This window comes from Calypte anna, chromosome 4A (assembly GCF_003957555.1).
Source record: "Calypte anna isolate BGI_N300 chromosome 4A, bCalAnn1_v1.p, whole genome shotgun sequence".
NCBI classification, from domain to species: Eukaryota; Metazoa; Chordata; class Aves; order Apodiformes; family Trochilidae; genus Calypte; species Calypte anna.
Window position 1 is genome coordinate 43,627,256 of NC_044248.1, and position 16,265 is coordinate 43,643,520.

Sequence of the window (16,265 nt, forward strand, 5' to 3'; positions counted from 1 at the left end):
TTTGAACAAAAAATTTAGGAAACACAAAGCAGTTGGCATGATATTCAAGCTTAACTCCAGCTTTACTCCTGTGGGTGGATGTAGAAGCTTAACAGGGTAATGCAGGGTAAATGGATGTGGCTAAGCAATTGCTTGGTGTAGATACTGTTTGATTTTAATTGAGCTTATAGTCCTAGAATCATAGAAGGGAATCAACCACCTTGAAACATCAGTATAATATCTTTTAGAGTGACCTGGCTTAAGTTGGTTTATTAGCAAAGTTTGCTTTTGAAGTCAAATAGATTTCACCAATTCTCTGCATTCACTGCAGCAGCTTGACTTGTGCCATGAAATATTCAGAGGACTCTTTTTACATTCCCAACCTCAAATACAGATTTCTGTCACAGTGGATGCCCTCTGAAGTCAGCAGGAGCCACAGCTCTTGCCTTTCAGAACAGAGCAGGCTCTGCTTCTTTCTCTGATGATGATAATCTTACCAGATTTAGCATCCTACCTCACTGGCAGTGCCGGAGTGCAGCTGCAGCTGGAAAAGGCTAGCCAGACCTCTCTTAATATTTTGAGTAAAAGCAGGATCATTTTGATGTGAATAGAAGTTTTTGACCTGTTGGAATGAAAAACAAGCACAGAGCAATTCTGGTTAAATGAGAAAGGAATAGTGTGGATCCTCTCTAGAAAAAGTCTTTACATTTTTGTGGTTGGGAAGCTGAATTTAGACCTTATTTAAGCAAACTCAGGGGCTGCAGGGCCTGCCAGTAGCAGTACAAGCAGGTTTGGGGCTTAAGCTGAAGCTAATACAGTGTCAGTGCAGTGAGCATCCTTCCTCCTGTTAATTAGAATTCAGAAGGAAAATGGGAAACTTTACATGATTTCACAAGTAACTCATTTTTCTATGTAACCCCCAGCTCATCTCTCCTCACAGGGCATAATATCTGTTGCACTTAAACCCTAGGTCATCAAAACCCAGAGTGAATCATAGATAGATCACAGAATTACTCAAGTGATGTGGCAGACACATCACAACCTTTGCACTTCGTGGCTCTACTGTTGTGCTTAAGCTTCTCCTCTAGTAACAAGACTTTGCACCTCCATTTTGCATTCAAAGTGCTTTAAAAGTGCACTGTTTCCAGGCACTGAAAGTACAATCAGTTATCTTGGGGTAAGCCTGACAAGTGAAATCACTGTGCCAGGGATGAAAGGATCAGACCACAGAGAAATCTTTCAGGGAGTGTACAGACCCTGTTACATGAGAAAAAGCCCAAGTTTTTAATCCTGCATCTCAGTCTTGGCATTTGAACTGCTCAGTGTTTTAAGAGCAGATGTATTTTGACTGTGTTCTTCTGATTGGAAGAATCAATCTTCCTTTAGGGATGTGTACAACTGGGAGCCAGTGCTGTCCTGTTTCTTTTCATGCTGTGTGAAGCTGGTGACAAGGCTGAGTCTGAAGGTTCCTGAGCAGGGCTGCTGGCAGCTGCACTGCAGTGGGCTGAGCTGGCAGCCAGGCTACGTGCTCAGTGCCTATTTACAGCAGGAGGTAAAGATCCTGCTGGGATAGGGTGTCACAGCCCTTGCAGAAGAGAAAGGGAGTGTGACCTTCAACCTTTCTCCTTTCTCACTGCCCCTCTGCCCACATCTCTCACCTGCCTAGTTGCTCTGGCTGCAGAGAGGGCTGCAAGGCTCTTGGGCTGATGCTGCTGGCCTCAAGCAACAAGAGGGTGAGGAAGTGTGGGGAGGAGGCAGGAGCAGCCATGGCTCAAGACTTGCCTGACCAAAGCAGCAGGCTGAGTGTAGGGGCACAAGTGAAAGAAAACAAGGGGCTTAAAAAAAGAGGGGGAGAGCTATTTCCTTGGTATTTTCCTTGGACTCTGAGAGCTGCAATTGAGCTTGGATGCTCCAGCAGAAGGACAGTGCTTTGTTGCTTTCTCAGGGCAAGCTATTAAGCCCAGCATGGAATGAGACATGCCTGCTCACTGTCCCTTCTCCTCTGATATTTAGAGACAGCAGAGGAACACCTGGAAAAGCTGTCTCAATATCAAGCTCCTTGCCTTGGGACTCCTGAAACTGCAGGTGACCTGCTGGAGGTTTGAGATTATTAACTGACAGGCTTGGTATAACCTCCCTCACAACAGAGTGTCTCTTTTTCTGCTTTCAGATCATGGATAAAATCTGGGCCCCACTGAAGTCAAGAGCACAAATCCCACAGAGCAGCTGTGCCTCTCCTTGCATGTGTGCCCACACAGTTGTGGCTGAGCTGCAGTCTGGTTTGACACTGGATGGAGTTCTCCACTCGTGGGACTCTTCAGCTGGAAGGGCCCCTTGTGCAGGTAAATGACAGCCTGTTCTAAACCATTGCCTGTTGTGCAGACAGACAGGACATGGGGGCATGTTAAGAACACTGATAGAGAACTGGTAAATTCTCCAAGCCTGTGAGAAAAGGTTTGTCTCTGGTCTCCTCAGCCACTGAATTTGAGAAGGCAGGGACTTACTTTCCCACGGACTAACTCAAGAACCATGGGTCTCCTTAAAGCTTCCAGGTATTCTTTCCCAATGAGCTTTTCTGTGCTTTTTCCTTTGAAGATGTTTTTAGCAGCTGGACGTTCATTCATGTTTTCCACTTGCACATCTCTTATCTAGAAAAGTAAAAGCAGAAAAAAATCATGTAGAGAGCAGTTTAGCATTGACCTGGGGTAGAATGGGTAGACTAAATCACCTAGTACAGCTTTTTTATTTCTTTGGTTTGGGTTCTGATCATTAATCCTCCATGACTGCCATGTCCATGTTTGCAAAAGAACCCAGCACTCACCACCAGGGAAATGAGTGGCAGAAAACCTCACAGTAAAGCTAAGTACCAAGGCCAGTTTGTATTTAGCAAATGTCATGATTGTCAGCTAGAGCCAAGCACTTCAGACAGCAAACTGCCCCTCAAGTAGACTCTTACACACCAATCTGAAGCTATACAAGCTCCATGAAGCAGTTTCAAAATAGAGGAGATATCCTGAGCTTCTGGCTTATGATGTTAGATATGCTCTTGTGAAGTCCTGTTCTGTAAGAATCACTTTGTTGAAGAAGCTGGTGTTAGGTGGAGACCAGAGGAGAACAGAAGATGTAGCTCATCTCCTGGAAACAAGTTCCAGCTTAGGTTAGCAGTTAGATAAATGCAGAAAAGCTTGGGCATGTGAGAAGCTGTCTGATGGCATTGCTTACTGTAACTTTGACCAACTGGTCATCATCATTGTTGGGGTTTCTCCACAGGAGGTTGACATCCACAGCAGCAGCAATCCGGTAGCCTGCACTTCTCTGCAGTGATGCTTTCACCTGATCAACATACACTTCAGCTGAGTAAGCAAATTTGTATAGCTTGTCATTATTTAAGCTTGGTCCAGTAGTGTGCCCTGTTTGGAAAAAAAAACAAGCTTAGTGGTTTAGAACTTACTAACTCACATACTCTGTGATTTTGTTTTAAAAAAACCACCTTTAGATAAATTCAAAATGTAATTGCCAGCAAAAGACTGATGGGACAGATCCTGCTCTTTGCCTTGATTTCTTACCCTGGGTTGAGGTGTTATACAGGAACAGATTGGGTTTTTCCATTGTTAAGCTGATAGAAATCTCTGATGTTTAGGATAAGGATGTCCACAAACTCCTTTGTTCTAGTTCTAAATCTAAACTAGTGAAAGAGCATCAAATTCTTTCCTTGGATATAGTAGCTTTGGAAATGAATGCAAAACCATCTGCAACCCAAAATGCTGTTATTAATCATGCAGTTTGGGTGCTTAGGGACTGGAAATGCAGTGATTTAACTTGCTGGAGGCAACAGACATTGTTCCCTGCACCTCTTGCAGGTTTATTTGGAATCCTTCCACTGAGAGCCCTTTCTAGGGGTGCCTTGAATGTGGTGAAGACACAGGGAGAATATTTTCAGATTAAATAATTAAGCCCTTGTTCTTTCAACTCAATAATTGTCCTTGTAGCTGTGCCTCTGCTGTTAACTGATGTAGTCTGAGGGATATAAAAAGCCAAATTCTAGCAGAATGCCACTTCCATACACAGTTTATGGTGCCATTTCCATCTGCATTAATAACAGCTTGGATGTGTTCCCCAGGGCTTCAGTGGCCCTTTTGCTAGTGCAAATGAAATCAGCAGTATACAAATTACTTAGAATTTTTCCTTATAAAACTACTTATTATTCCATCCTGTCCTAACTTCTTTTTCTCTTCACTCATGGACACCCACATGGGAAATGTGGCATCAGTGTCACAACTCTCTGCCAGGCACAGAAGTTAATACTCTGCCCCTAAAATCTGTGGTTAAGGGAAATCAATTTCTCCTTGAGCACCCTCTAATTATTTTGCCACAAAAAACCATCCCTTTGAGCTGCCTGCAAGGGCTTCCCTCCTCTGGCCCAGGTGCCTACAAAGCTCTCTTCCCCGCCAGAAAAACTGATGAAGTTGGTTTGTAGAAGGAACAGGAGGAGAAGCTGGCTGTACATGAAGTGCTGTGACATCTGCAGAGTAAATACACAGTGACCTCAGGTGCTATCAGCACAGCACTGGGCTCCTCAGCTGCTCCTGAGTGCTGCAGCACTCGTGCCTTTGGGAATTTCTTCATGGAGTTCAGGAGGTACAGAGCAGAAGCAAAAACTTCCCTAAGAAAAGCAAAGAGCTGTCCTCAGGGGGTGCATCTCAATCCTAAGACAAGTGTAGGTGGGGCTGGAAGAAGAAAAATCTATCAAAACATCTCAGACAAACTCTTAAAGATGCTGTGGTGTCACCAGTGTGTTCCAAGTCCCTTGCAGAGAATCAGCAGGCTGTCATGATTTATTTGTTTTTCATCTCTCTCAGTGGCTTATTTGCCTATGCTAAATAAGTTAAAAATTACTGCATTGGTAAAAAGGAAAAGGAAAGTGCTTTCTTATTTCAGGTTTTAAATCCCAGCTCACTAAGTGGACAGTGTAGTTCCAACATGGGTGTTGGATGTATCTGGATATATCTGCAGTGCTCAAACAGCCCAGAAAAGCCTTTTTAAATGGTTTTGCTCATTTCCTTCCCCTGTTCACTCAGGTGTCACAGCAACAGATTAAAGTAAGAGTCAAAAAACCTTTTCCTGAGGAAAAGGAACCCCACAAAGGTGTCCCCACAAAGTCTGGTCTGCAGGTTGCATAAATTGGCAAAGCTCTGCAGAACTAAAGTGTCTTCTGCTTTATGCCAGCTGGAGATGTGGCACAGGAAGTTTGGTAATCCAGGGGAACAGCATGTTTGCATCTGAGACCTCAAAGCTGTGACTATTGATTTTTTTTTTTTTATTTTTTTTTTCAGGGAGGCTGAAACATTACTGTTGGGACAATAGAGCTCTTCTGGTTTGGCATGTCTTGTGTATCTGCTTGAAAACAAAGTCACCAAGAGGCTTATGCCCCTTCCTTAGGATTTATTGTGAATTTCCTAGCCACTTTCCCAGTTGCCTTACTCCTTACCAGCTGCCCTGAAGAGCAGAGGGTGCTCTGTGCCTGCCCAGAGAGATGGCTGTGCCTCTGAGGGACACCCCTAGTTCCTTGCAGTTCAGAGCAAGTTGCTTTCTGGTTGGAAATGTCCCTCATTTGCAGCAGAAATCAGGGCTAATGATTTAATATCAGCTGAGATTTTACAAGTGCCCCACACTGGGTGCTTTCTAAATGCAAACAGTGACACAGTCCCATCTAAAGATAAAGGCAGGGGGGAAAGCACATCCAAGAAAAATGATCTGGGTGCTGAGAGACATGTGTCTCTCAGCATGTTAAGGTGGATGTTTGTGGCTTTGCTCCCTCTCTCTTTTCAGTTAAAATTCACCTATCTTCTTCCTTTTCCCACAGCTCGACACACTGATCTTTTTTTTTCCCTTTTGCAAGGGTTGCTTTCCCCTTTCCCCCACATACAAAAGAGCAGTTCCCTCCTGCAGAAAACAGCTGAGAGGATGATGCAGCAGCTTCTTGCAAGAGTCATGGAAGAGATTAATTTCTGGGAGCTAGAATAGTATTAGGATCTGAAAGCTTTCACCATTTCATACATGGAAAACACTGCAGAGAGCAGGGTAGAATATGCAGGCAGAAATTGCTTTAGTTGCAAGATGGATGTCACTGATGGAAAGGGGTGAGCCCACCAGAGATGATGTTCAGGAAAGCAGCAGGGATGAGGGAGGTTTGAGGGCAGTCCCAAGGAGTTAGCACTTAGCCTGGTGGAAAAGGGGAAGCCAGGAGAGAGAGCTGGGTAGTGAGGTCAGTTTGAGAGGCAAGTGGTGGCAGAGGGACAGAGATGCAGTGTCACTGCCCAGAACTAGCATTCAGAACTGGATAAATAAATTTTCATGCTACCTTTCATGAAGAAAAACACCAGTACTGTTTAAAAAGGAATATTCCTACACCTTTCTGACAGAAACCTTTCTTAAAGAGAGGTTTCCTTTGTGTTCAGCACCAGGGTCATAGAATCATAGAATCATAGAATTAGCCGGGTTGGAAGGGACCTCAGAGATCATCTAGTCCAACCCCTGTCTAACCATTGCTATTTCAGCTGGTGGCAACTGTCCCACTGCCTGAGAAGGGAGGAGAGCTGGACATGAGGACTGCAATCAGCCATGCTCTCGGGGTCAGAAGTGCCTGCTTTCAAGCTGGAGTGCATAACACATAGTTTGACTAGTAATGTTAAGTGTCTGTCATTAAGGGTAACATGCCAAGTCTATAATTAAATCATGATACTGTATAATACAGAAGGTTACACTGCATGAGTAGAGACAGCTGTCAAGTCCTGTGCCTTTTATTAATACATATGGCATGCACAGCATGTGTGTCTCTAACTACTTGCTGGCTCTACCTTCATAAATTATATTTGTCACTGGTTCTGATACCAGATAGCTTTAAAAAGCAAAACTCATCCGCTTATTTGAAAACACTTTTCAAGTGGAAGTGCAGGAGGAAAGTTTCATATGTGCTGATCTGGCTGAATTAAAGGAAAAGAATATTCCTTCCATATTTCCAGAAGTCAGCGTGGCTGTGGTGGAAAGTAAAAGACTGGTGGAAAGTAAAATATCCATCCTAATCCCAGCTCTGTCACTGAGGTGCTGAGTGACTTTTGGGCCAGTAATTCATCTCTCAGTCTCTCTGCACAAGAGAGAGACGAGACCTGGCAGAGCTGAAGGGAGAACTCAATAAGAAAATGCTTGCTCAGCAGCCTGGGGATGTAAAGTGACAAGCAAATATTACTTCACATCCAGAAGGAGCTTTGCTTAATTGATATTAAGGAGAAGGTGGGGAGAGCAGACAGCAGAAATGAAGCATGTCAGTATCCAGCCATAAATACTACTTGGCAGGCTCATGGAATACACTCCCAGAGAGAGGAGCTGCCTGCAGACTTCTCTGTTTATAACTCCTGATGAAGGTAGGGAGCACAGTTGCTGCTCTGTGCTTACAGTTACAGTCTCCTAGATCCCCAGCAGGGAGCAAGAGGAGGCATCCATGAGAGCACCTCTGCAGCCTTCTTAGCAATGTAACCTGGGATGGTGTGCCCCCCCTGCTCCTCATCAGGGTGAGGACATCCTCATCAAACCAAACACTAGATCTCAGCTGATGTTTTAAGGCTCTTGCTCTTCTAAATTTAGGGTCAGTTGCACATGAAGAACCACTGCTAAAGACACCTTCCCTTGTTTCACACACTGGCACTGCTGATGTGGGCAGTCTCCAGGTTTCATACCCTTGACCTTTGTCAGGATACCTGAGTAAATCCCTGCTCCCAGGGCTTGAGCAGACACCCCAGTTTTCATGACTTATTGCAGAGCAAGCTCCCCATGAAATTAATGGGATGCTTGTCACTGACTTCAGCGGGAGCTGAGTCAACTGCTGAGAAGCTGGAGAGCCCTGAGGCCTCCTGGCACTGCTCCACCAGAGAGCTTCTCTCTGTTTGACTTCTGAGCATGTGAACAGTCACTTTCAAGTCAGTGCCCCCACAGCATGTCCTGACTAAGCAAGGTCAAGATCCCCAGCCTCCTGGCTCACACTGCTGGCCCTGTGCACCTGAAAACCCTGTCTCCTCCATCCCCAATTCTGACACGAATACCACCAGCAACTAATTCTGTGTAATCACTAAATGGATTTGCATTGCTCCAGGATGGACTGCTAACAATGATGGGGTTTGTCTCCACAGATCCACACTGCTTTCCCTGAGCCAAAAGCTGAACCAAGACCTACCTTTAACAGAGGCTGAGTAAGTGGAAATGATGCAAAGGAACAGCACTGTGAGAAGAATCATGCTGGACTCCCCCAGGCTCCTGGCTGCAGCATCAAGTGTGAGAGTCTCCAAGAAGTGAGGTGCTGAGAGTGGAGAGGTGCTTCCAGAGAGAGCCACCCGGTTGGCCACACTGTTTATCTACATCTAGTAAAGGTCAGACTCCAAATTCCACACTCAGGTACTAAGTTCATCAAAGGACTTCCAGTTAATTATTAATAACTAAGGTGACTGGTGGTTTCTACCCCACTTTATCGATGACCTCAGCTTTCATTTTTGAATACTGAGCCCACACAGGCAGAGCTGAGGAGCCCACCTCAACTCCTGTCAGGACCAGGAGACCCTGCCACTCCTCCTCTGAATGGATGGAAGGGCAGTCATGGCTGTTGCTGCCAGGGGCCATATCCTCACCTTAGTCTCCACTGCCTCGTATCCTCAGCTAGCAACCCCAGAGGCAGATGCTTTTTAAGGGTGTTCCTGGAGGCAGAAGTACCTGGCATCCCTCAGTGCCATCCCAAAAAGGGATGATGCTTTGTCATGGAGACCCAAAGGCCAAGTTAGTTCCTGCTGTATGGTATCATCCCCCCCAAAATCATCTCTTTCAGCATCCCCAGCTGAAATGATCTTACATCATTGCAGTGACTGAAGAGATGAAACAAAGCAGCCATTCTGTCCCACCTCCGTGAGGAGTACTTGGCTGGGTTTCGGAGCAGGGCAAACCAAACCTTCCTTTTCAACCCCATTTTCCTCTTTTCTCACACTCACTTGACCACCTCCCCTGATAAGCCCTTTGTTGACTAACCCACATGCTTCCCCATTTGCTCTGAGAGTAAATCCCAGGCCATCCCATGTTAAGCCCCACAGTCACAGGGCTCTCAGAAGGACATCCTTGTCCTTTAAGTGATGGTGGGGCAGTAAGTTGCCCCCCAAGTGCCCCTGCAAGCCCTGGTGGTCACAGACTGTGAGGGAGCACCCTCTCCCCCAGCATACAAAGCCTTCCTGGCTCTGTGGGGAGGAAGGGTCTGGTCCAGCTTGTAGAGGAGGCAGACCTGTGAGCCATCACCATGCTCTTTGGTTCCACTTCCAGAGGCTGCTTTAACAAGACCACAACCTAAAACATCCCAGGTGAACCAGTACCACCTTGGGATGGGTTCTGGTGCTCCCAATGGGCCATTTTTGCCAGCAGCTCCTCCATATTGGTTAGGGATGACAAGGGGAGAACATCCTTCCCCTGGGTAGTATAAATTCCTCCTTTGTTGCCTTGCAGTAGGAGAGAAGCTGAACACCATGGATGTCAATAATTGCCCAGCAGTGAGAAACAAGAGGTCCCTGCTAGTGCTCCTCACTCTTGCTCATCTCTCCTCACCTTGTGAAGTCCAGCCCCAGAGTTCTTCCCGTGTTGTGTGTGCATGCACATAGGAGGGTAGAGATTAGCAGGAAGCCCTGGGGACTGCTCTGCTGCTCCCCAGTTTGAAGTTCTGTGTGCTGCTTCCCCAGCACAGCCTGGGACATTCTCCTGAACTCAGGCACAGACACAGAGGATCCTTTTGCTGTGCTTGGGAAACAAAGAGCTTGCCAGGCCTTCTGCTGTTGAGAAAACCAGGGACAGTGTCTGTGTGCAAACCCAGCTCTGGCTACAGAGACAGACCAGAGGTAAAACCCTGCTTTAAAGATGGCAGTGTTCACACCACTCTTGAGGAGGAGTTGATGTGGTTTGCAGTCTGGAGAAGAGTTGTTGCTCTCTTATGCTGTTATGACACAGGAAATTAATCTCCTCCTTGAAATGGTTATTTTTAAAATGGGCCTCTCTTGGTCACTGGAATATCAGAAGCCAGATCTGAGGTAAACTGGTGTATCTCTTTGGATCCTACTGCTGTAATACCAGTTACAGAACTAAGCATGTAACCATGGTGTAGAGGAACACTGTATGTACACCTGCATATACTTACATACACCCATATACGAACCATATGTATATTTGATACATTCCTCAAGTATCTCAAAAGCAGGAGGTCTGAGCCTCACCCCACTTCTGGCTGAAGTAAATCAGCAGTGACTTCTGTGAAGGCAAATGACATCAGTGAAAGAAGTGTTGCACCCAGCCGAGTCCCTTACACAGAGGTTGCAGGATCAGTCCCTGATGTATGCCTCAGGCCATGCTGGCACACCAGCTGGGGTCAAAGTATTACTGTTGCTGCACAGTTTCCAGAGTCCAAACTATAGGGCTCCTATCCTTATACAAGCTAATAAAACTAATGAGATGCCTTCAAATCTTCTGAGGTCAACAAAAATGCGTTTTTGTCTTCTCTTCACAGGCAACAGTGAAGATCTGGGGTTTTCTGACTCAAACTTGCAGCTGTGTGCTCCGAAGCACCCGAGTCCATTTTTGCCCTTCAGCTGGTGCCTGTGTGCTGCAGCTCCCACTGTTTTGGTGAGTCAGATATCCCATATTTCTGCCACGGGGCACAGGGAGAGGGAGGTGCCCAGCCAAGACACTGGCTAGAGGGGGATTCTGTGTGTCTTTGAATGAGTATCTTGAAAACTCATGCTATGGCTCTACCAAAATAATGAAATTCAGCTAGACAGCTCTTTCTCAATAGTTGCAGCTCAGGTCTTGACTTTGTCACCACTTGGCACTTGGCATACTTCAGAAAACATTGCATTACTGATTGAGACAAACAGCTTTATAAATCAAAATGCGTAAGCAGTTCCTCCGTTCTAAGAAAAAGCACGTTTGAGTATTAGATCAATTTGTTAGGTGCCTTTTTTTTAAAAAAAAACAAGCAAGCAAATGGGCTGCCATTGGTGACTGACCTGCAGCCTTCTAACAACCAAAAGAGAAGAGCAGATTGTTCACAGGGACAGCAGCACATTTGGACTTGTGCGATGCTGGCACGTAAAGCTGGATATTAACAGTAACATGAGTGAGGTTTTAAATAGATGCTAGCAAAAGCAAGTGCAAATCTGGCTATTTTTAAAGTAATGCAGGAAATAGGAATCACAAATTAAGTATTACAGTGCATATTAAATACCAGCAGCAGTTAAAGGTCAGTGTCTCACTATAGTGACATTGTATGGTTTTGTGACTTTAACATAGCTGTAGTGAACCTGAAACCAGCACTACAATGTGTATATCTGGAACTAATGAAACTTGAGATAAAACACTGATGCAGATGAAAAGGGTATTATGGTAGTACACACTCGTATGTTTGCTAACTTTGTATGCCTCATTAACCAGGGGCAAACAGATATCTATATATTTAGGCAACTCAAAATATATTTTTGTCATATAATACAATCCTGGTCTCCAGAGCTGACTGGTGCACCAGGGCAGCATTCTTCCATGAAGTTATCTGCAGGCAAAAGAACGTCGTCCTTCAGTCAGTATTGACACCAGGGTTTAAAAACCTAATTGGGGGGGTGGCCCTTGCAAACCTGAGGCGTGAAGGCGCGGATCCCTTTTTAGGGGGGAAGAGAGAGCACGGCATTGCTGGGGGACCTTTGGAGCTGGAAATCTGCTCTGAGGAATGCCACCACTTAAAAATACTTTGCTGGCCCCTGCTTGAACTCAGCAGTGTCATCAAAACCATCAGATAAAAATAAGGTTTTCTGACTTCTCGCTTCTCTTAATCCCGCAGAGCCACCGCAGCTATCGGGGGCTGGTTGGGGGGGTGGGTGTTGTGGGGCAGCAGAGCTTTCCCGGTGACTCCCAGCAGTGCTGAGCCTGCCAGCTCCGCCTGATTCCGCAGCACTGGGCTCCTCCGAGTGCCTGCCCGGCAGCCGGGGCCCTGCAGCCCGGTCACAGTGCCCATGTCCCCCGTCACGGGCACTGCCACCGCGGCCGCCCGGCAGCAACCACCGCCGCCTGTGCTAAGCAACGACGGACACCCCAGAAACCCGCTCAAAACACGGCTCATCTTCAAGCGCGCTCCTCACAAGTTTTTTTTCCATTTTTTTGTTTTTTTTTAATTTATCGGGGAAGCTGCTCCAGGTGAAACCAGAGCTGGCTTCGCACGCAGCAGGCAGCGCTAAGTGCCCAGCGGTACCCGGGCGAGAGCAGCTGCCTGCCCGCCCGCCCTCCCTCCCGCCCAGCCGGCCGGGACAGCTCCCTCCCCAGCCCAAACGCTGCTCGGGGCGGGAGATGGACCCTCCGGGCCGGAGGTGGCCATGGGATGGAGACCCTAAGCGGGTGGGTGGCTCCCCGCTTCTCATGGCCCTGCCCTGTCCGCCCGCTGCTCGCCGGGATTTGGAGTCGCGGCGTGCGGGGCGTGCGCGGGGGGACGGCCGCCGCTCCTCCTCCTTCTCCCATCACCCGCCCCTTCCCCGCCCCGGCCCTGCGCATGGCGATGCCCGTGGGTACGTTGCGGATCCCCCCGCCACCCCCCTTGGGTTAACCCCTGGTGTGTGGGTGTGTGGCGGGGCGGGAGCTGGGGTGCGGGCTCCGCTCCTTCCGCACAGGGAAGGAAGGAAGGAAGGAAGGGAAAATGGCGGCGGCCCCGCTGCCGGGGGATCGCGGTCCCTCGTGGGCAGGGGGGTGGGAGGTGTTGGTCCGGGTGAGTTATGAGGTACTTAGGCGCGTGTTTCTCTATATGTGGTGTGTGCTATACAGAGAGAGGTGGGTATATAGAGGTGTATATATAGAGGTGTGTGCGTACGGTGTCTGTACGGGCAGGACTCGGTAATCACGGGACCGGCGCTGCCGATCGGCACCCGCTGCCCTCCGGCTCCCTGCGCCCTGTTTGACACCCCCAGATGAGGAACATGAGGCGTTTTGGGGCATTTAATGTGTTTTACAGCTCCTCAGCCCCTGGAGAAGCCAGGGTTTGTTGGGTTTTTTCACCGCGGGGGCTGTCGGTGCCGTGTTGTACTCCGTGCTTCACCTCCGGTACCCGTGTGGCTCTTCCCCACAGGGCAGCTTCTGTACGAGAAAATAACACTTAAAAGTCATACTTAGTGGCGAAAAGGAGAGGGCATAGTACGTGTAATGTGTTTGAATGCAGAACGGTTCGCTGGGTAGCAGTTGAGGCTGTTCATCCCCTTACTTGCTGCGTTCTGTCCACTGTCAGTGTCCCGTATCAGTGCTCAGGCAGGGGCTTTGGTTCTCAGAAGAAATAAAAATGGATTTTGTACACACCCACACCTGCCCAAATACCTTTGGATCGTAGAATTGCTCAGGCTGGAAAAGACCTTCAGTATCATCGAGTCCAACCTCCTCCTAACCCTGTCACCCTGCTCCCAGTGACCCCCCACTAAACCATGTCCCCAGGCACCACATCCAGAGGATTTTTAAACACATTCAGGGATGGAGACTCAACCACCTCCCTGGGGAGCTTCTTCCAGTGCTTAACAACCCTTCCTGTAGAGAAGTTTCTCCTTTCCTCTCTTGAAAATGACATTTCTCTAACATGCTGCCATAGTTACATTGCAGGATACCTCTTTAATTTTTCTGTTTGTCTCTTTGAGAATAGGTTGTGTAAATGTGATAGTGCTGCCAATGTTTTTTATGTTTAGTCGAATATACTATATTTATGCAGTGGTATTTTGAGAAAGACTTTAATGGGAAACTACTGAATAGCTGCAGATGTAGCAGTCAGAGTTTTGGAGGTGATCTGAATGCTGGCTATAATCTCTCTAGTATCTGATCTGTTACTGTTTGCAGAGGAACTAATCTAGCCTTAAACACACAAAAAAGGCCATTTATTATTTTCTCTTTATTCAGGTTTATAGTAGGTGAAGGGTAATATTTTTTCTAAATAAGCTTCTTATTAATAACACTCATACTGTTGTTTTATTTCTTACAGGATTGGTGAGGAATAAACCTGCTTTTAGTGAAATTCTTATTGCGTGTTGAGAAACAAGGCAGCAAACCTGGCCAAAAGCAGATGTCTTCAGAAACTCTTACAGAAAGTCCAGAGGTGCCAACAGAATATACCATGTCCCCTGAAGTTCTGAACGTGGGAGGAAAAGTGAAGTCAAGTGACAGCCCAGTAGAGAGCCTGGAGACAGGATCAGACAAGGAAGAATGCCTGGAGCCCCTGTCCAAGAGGCAAAGGAAGAGGCTGTTGAAGCAGAAGCAGTGGGAAGAGCAGAAAGATCTGCGGAGGTATGGGCTGCAAAACAGCTTTGCTGGGGTGATGTGTAGTGCCCAGTGCTGATAATAAGGATGTGTCAGCAGCATTTGCATGTGGATTCCTGTAGCAAACCACAACAGTTGAACTAGTTTTCTCCCATGCTAGGTTTAAAGCAGTAGTCACAGGCTACTACTCCATCTGCATATGAAGAAGCTATAAAGGTAAGCATCTTCTCTTCATAATAGAAGTATTCCTCAACGTGAAGAGACTGTCAGGAGGGATTCAGACTTGCATGATTTTGGTTTGTCAGCACGGAGAAATAACCTGTGGCCTTGTTCCTTTCTTAATGGGCTGCACCCTCTTTTCCTGGTGCTGATGAGGTGAATGTTACAGACAGTGAAAATGAAATTTCTTTTGGCACGTGAAATGCTGTGGTTTCAGTTGTGATGATTTGTAATCGAAAATAAGGTTTGGAAGATGATGAGCTTCTGGTTTATTCTGTTGTTGAGAGAAAGCATATCTGCAAATGGGATGAGTGTGATTTACCTGTGATTATTACCCTGCTGAATGTAAAGTGTTCCTTCCCAAGACAGTGGCTGTTAAAATTGCTGTGTCCAGAACCTGAGGGAGGAGGGGGAAGAATCAATTGCTTCAGAAAGCTTTTGAAAAGCTGTTCAGTGAAACAGGTGGTGTTCCACATTCTGATACTGCAGTTTTGGTAAATTTTTTTTTTGTTGTTTCTGTTGTGAGACTTTAACTCTGAGTGCCCTGAAATCCACGAGGCCCCCACTATTGACTTCCCTGGTTTTTGTGTCAGGTGTCAGTCCTAGGTACACACAGAGCTTCAAAAAGTCAGTGTCTGTTTCATGGGGTATCACAAGCAGAAATAGGATGAGTTTAAACTCCCACGGGCACAGGGCAGCCACCTCCATCAGAAGGGGTCCCTCAGCAGATGTGCCAGGGGGTTTTAAAGGTCTGTTTGTTTGTGTGTCCGTGTAGGCAGAAACGGAAAGAAAAGCGTCAGAAGAGGAAACTGGAGCGGCAGTGGAAGGCGGAGCCCGGCGGCCAGGGCAGCGACAGAAAGCGGAGGAGGAGGGAAGCTGCTCCCAGCACCCTGCGTCTCGTCATCGACTGCAGCTTTGATGAGCTGATGGTGCCAAAGGTAAAGGGGAGGTGCCCATCACACAGCAGTGCTGGAAGGGTCTCCAGTGGCTGTGCTGATGCATCATCAGAGCACACAAAATGGAGAGCGTCTCGCTAATGAATCTGTCAGGGTTTAACACTGCCCAGCAGTTAAACACAGGGACAGATGCTCTGTGTTAATTCCCCTCTCCTCCCTGATAAGGAAAGGAGAGAGACTTATGGGTTGGAAACTAAACTACACAGCTTTAATGAAACAGTAATGATAAATAGGAAAAATTACTAAACATACACAAGTATATAGGAAAATTGATCCCACGTTCCTCCCCCCTTTCCACCAATAACTCTCACATCACACCCAAGGCTGCAGGGCAGCCCTAGGAAAATCCAGGCTGGAATCCTGGGGTCAGCAGCAGTTGGGAGCTGGAGGCAGGAACACACAGATTCAGGCTGGGATGGATCAGGAGCACAGGCAGAGGAAGGGATGGAATCCTCCCAGGATGCTGAAGCAAACAGTGAATGGGCAAAGAAGGGGAAGCAGGAAGGAGTTTGACCCTCATGATCCCTCAAATTTATACTGAGTATGACACGTATGGGATGGAATACTCTGGCCAATTTTGGCATCTGTCTTGTCTGTTCCTCCCCAAAGGAGGGTTCCAGGTGTGACCTTTCTGCTCCTTTTCTCCTTCTGGAGAGTAAAATGTTCCTCAGAGCTGAGCAGTGGCCTTGGTTCTGCAGACCATTCTCTAGCTGTAACTATAAACATGGGGTGTTATCAGTCCCAGAAGCAGACACTGACTGAGAAACTTGC

General features: G+C 47.0%; 2 protein-coding genes across 2 annotated transcripts in view; one reads left to right on the plus strand and one right to left on the minus strand.

Moving 5' to 3' along the window:
* MTTP (microsomal triglyceride transfer protein) overlaps positions 1-8,315 on the minus strand; it is a 28,064-nt gene extending 19,749 nt beyond the window's left edge. The window contains exons 1-4 of the mRNA XM_008502348.2: positions 8,207-8,315; positions 3,202-3,389; positions 2,484-2,627; positions 494-601 (exon numbers count right to left, since the gene is read on the minus strand). Coding sequence (XP_008500570.2) covers positions 494-601; positions 2,484-2,627; positions 3,202-3,389; positions 8,207-8,267 — 501 coding nt within the window. The 5' untranslated portion in view covers positions 8,268-8,315. The remainder of the gene's footprint in view (positions 1-493; positions 602-2,483; positions 2,628-3,201; positions 3,390-8,206) is intronic.
* Positions 8,316-8,348: 33 nt separating this feature from the next.
* Positions 8,349-16,265, plus strand: part of TRMT10A (tRNA methyltransferase 10A) — an 8,067-nt gene continuing 150 nt past the window's right edge. Inside the window, exons 1-4 of the mRNA XM_030450325.1 lie at positions 8,349-8,399; positions 10,559-10,674; positions 14,045-14,346; positions 15,314-15,476. Of these exons, the coding sequence (XP_030306185.1) occupies positions 14,126-14,346; positions 15,314-15,476 (384 nt within the window). The 5' untranslated portion in view covers positions 8,349-8,399; positions 10,559-10,674; positions 14,045-14,125. The remainder of the gene's footprint in view (positions 8,400-10,558; positions 10,675-14,044; positions 14,347-15,313; positions 15,477-16,265) is intronic.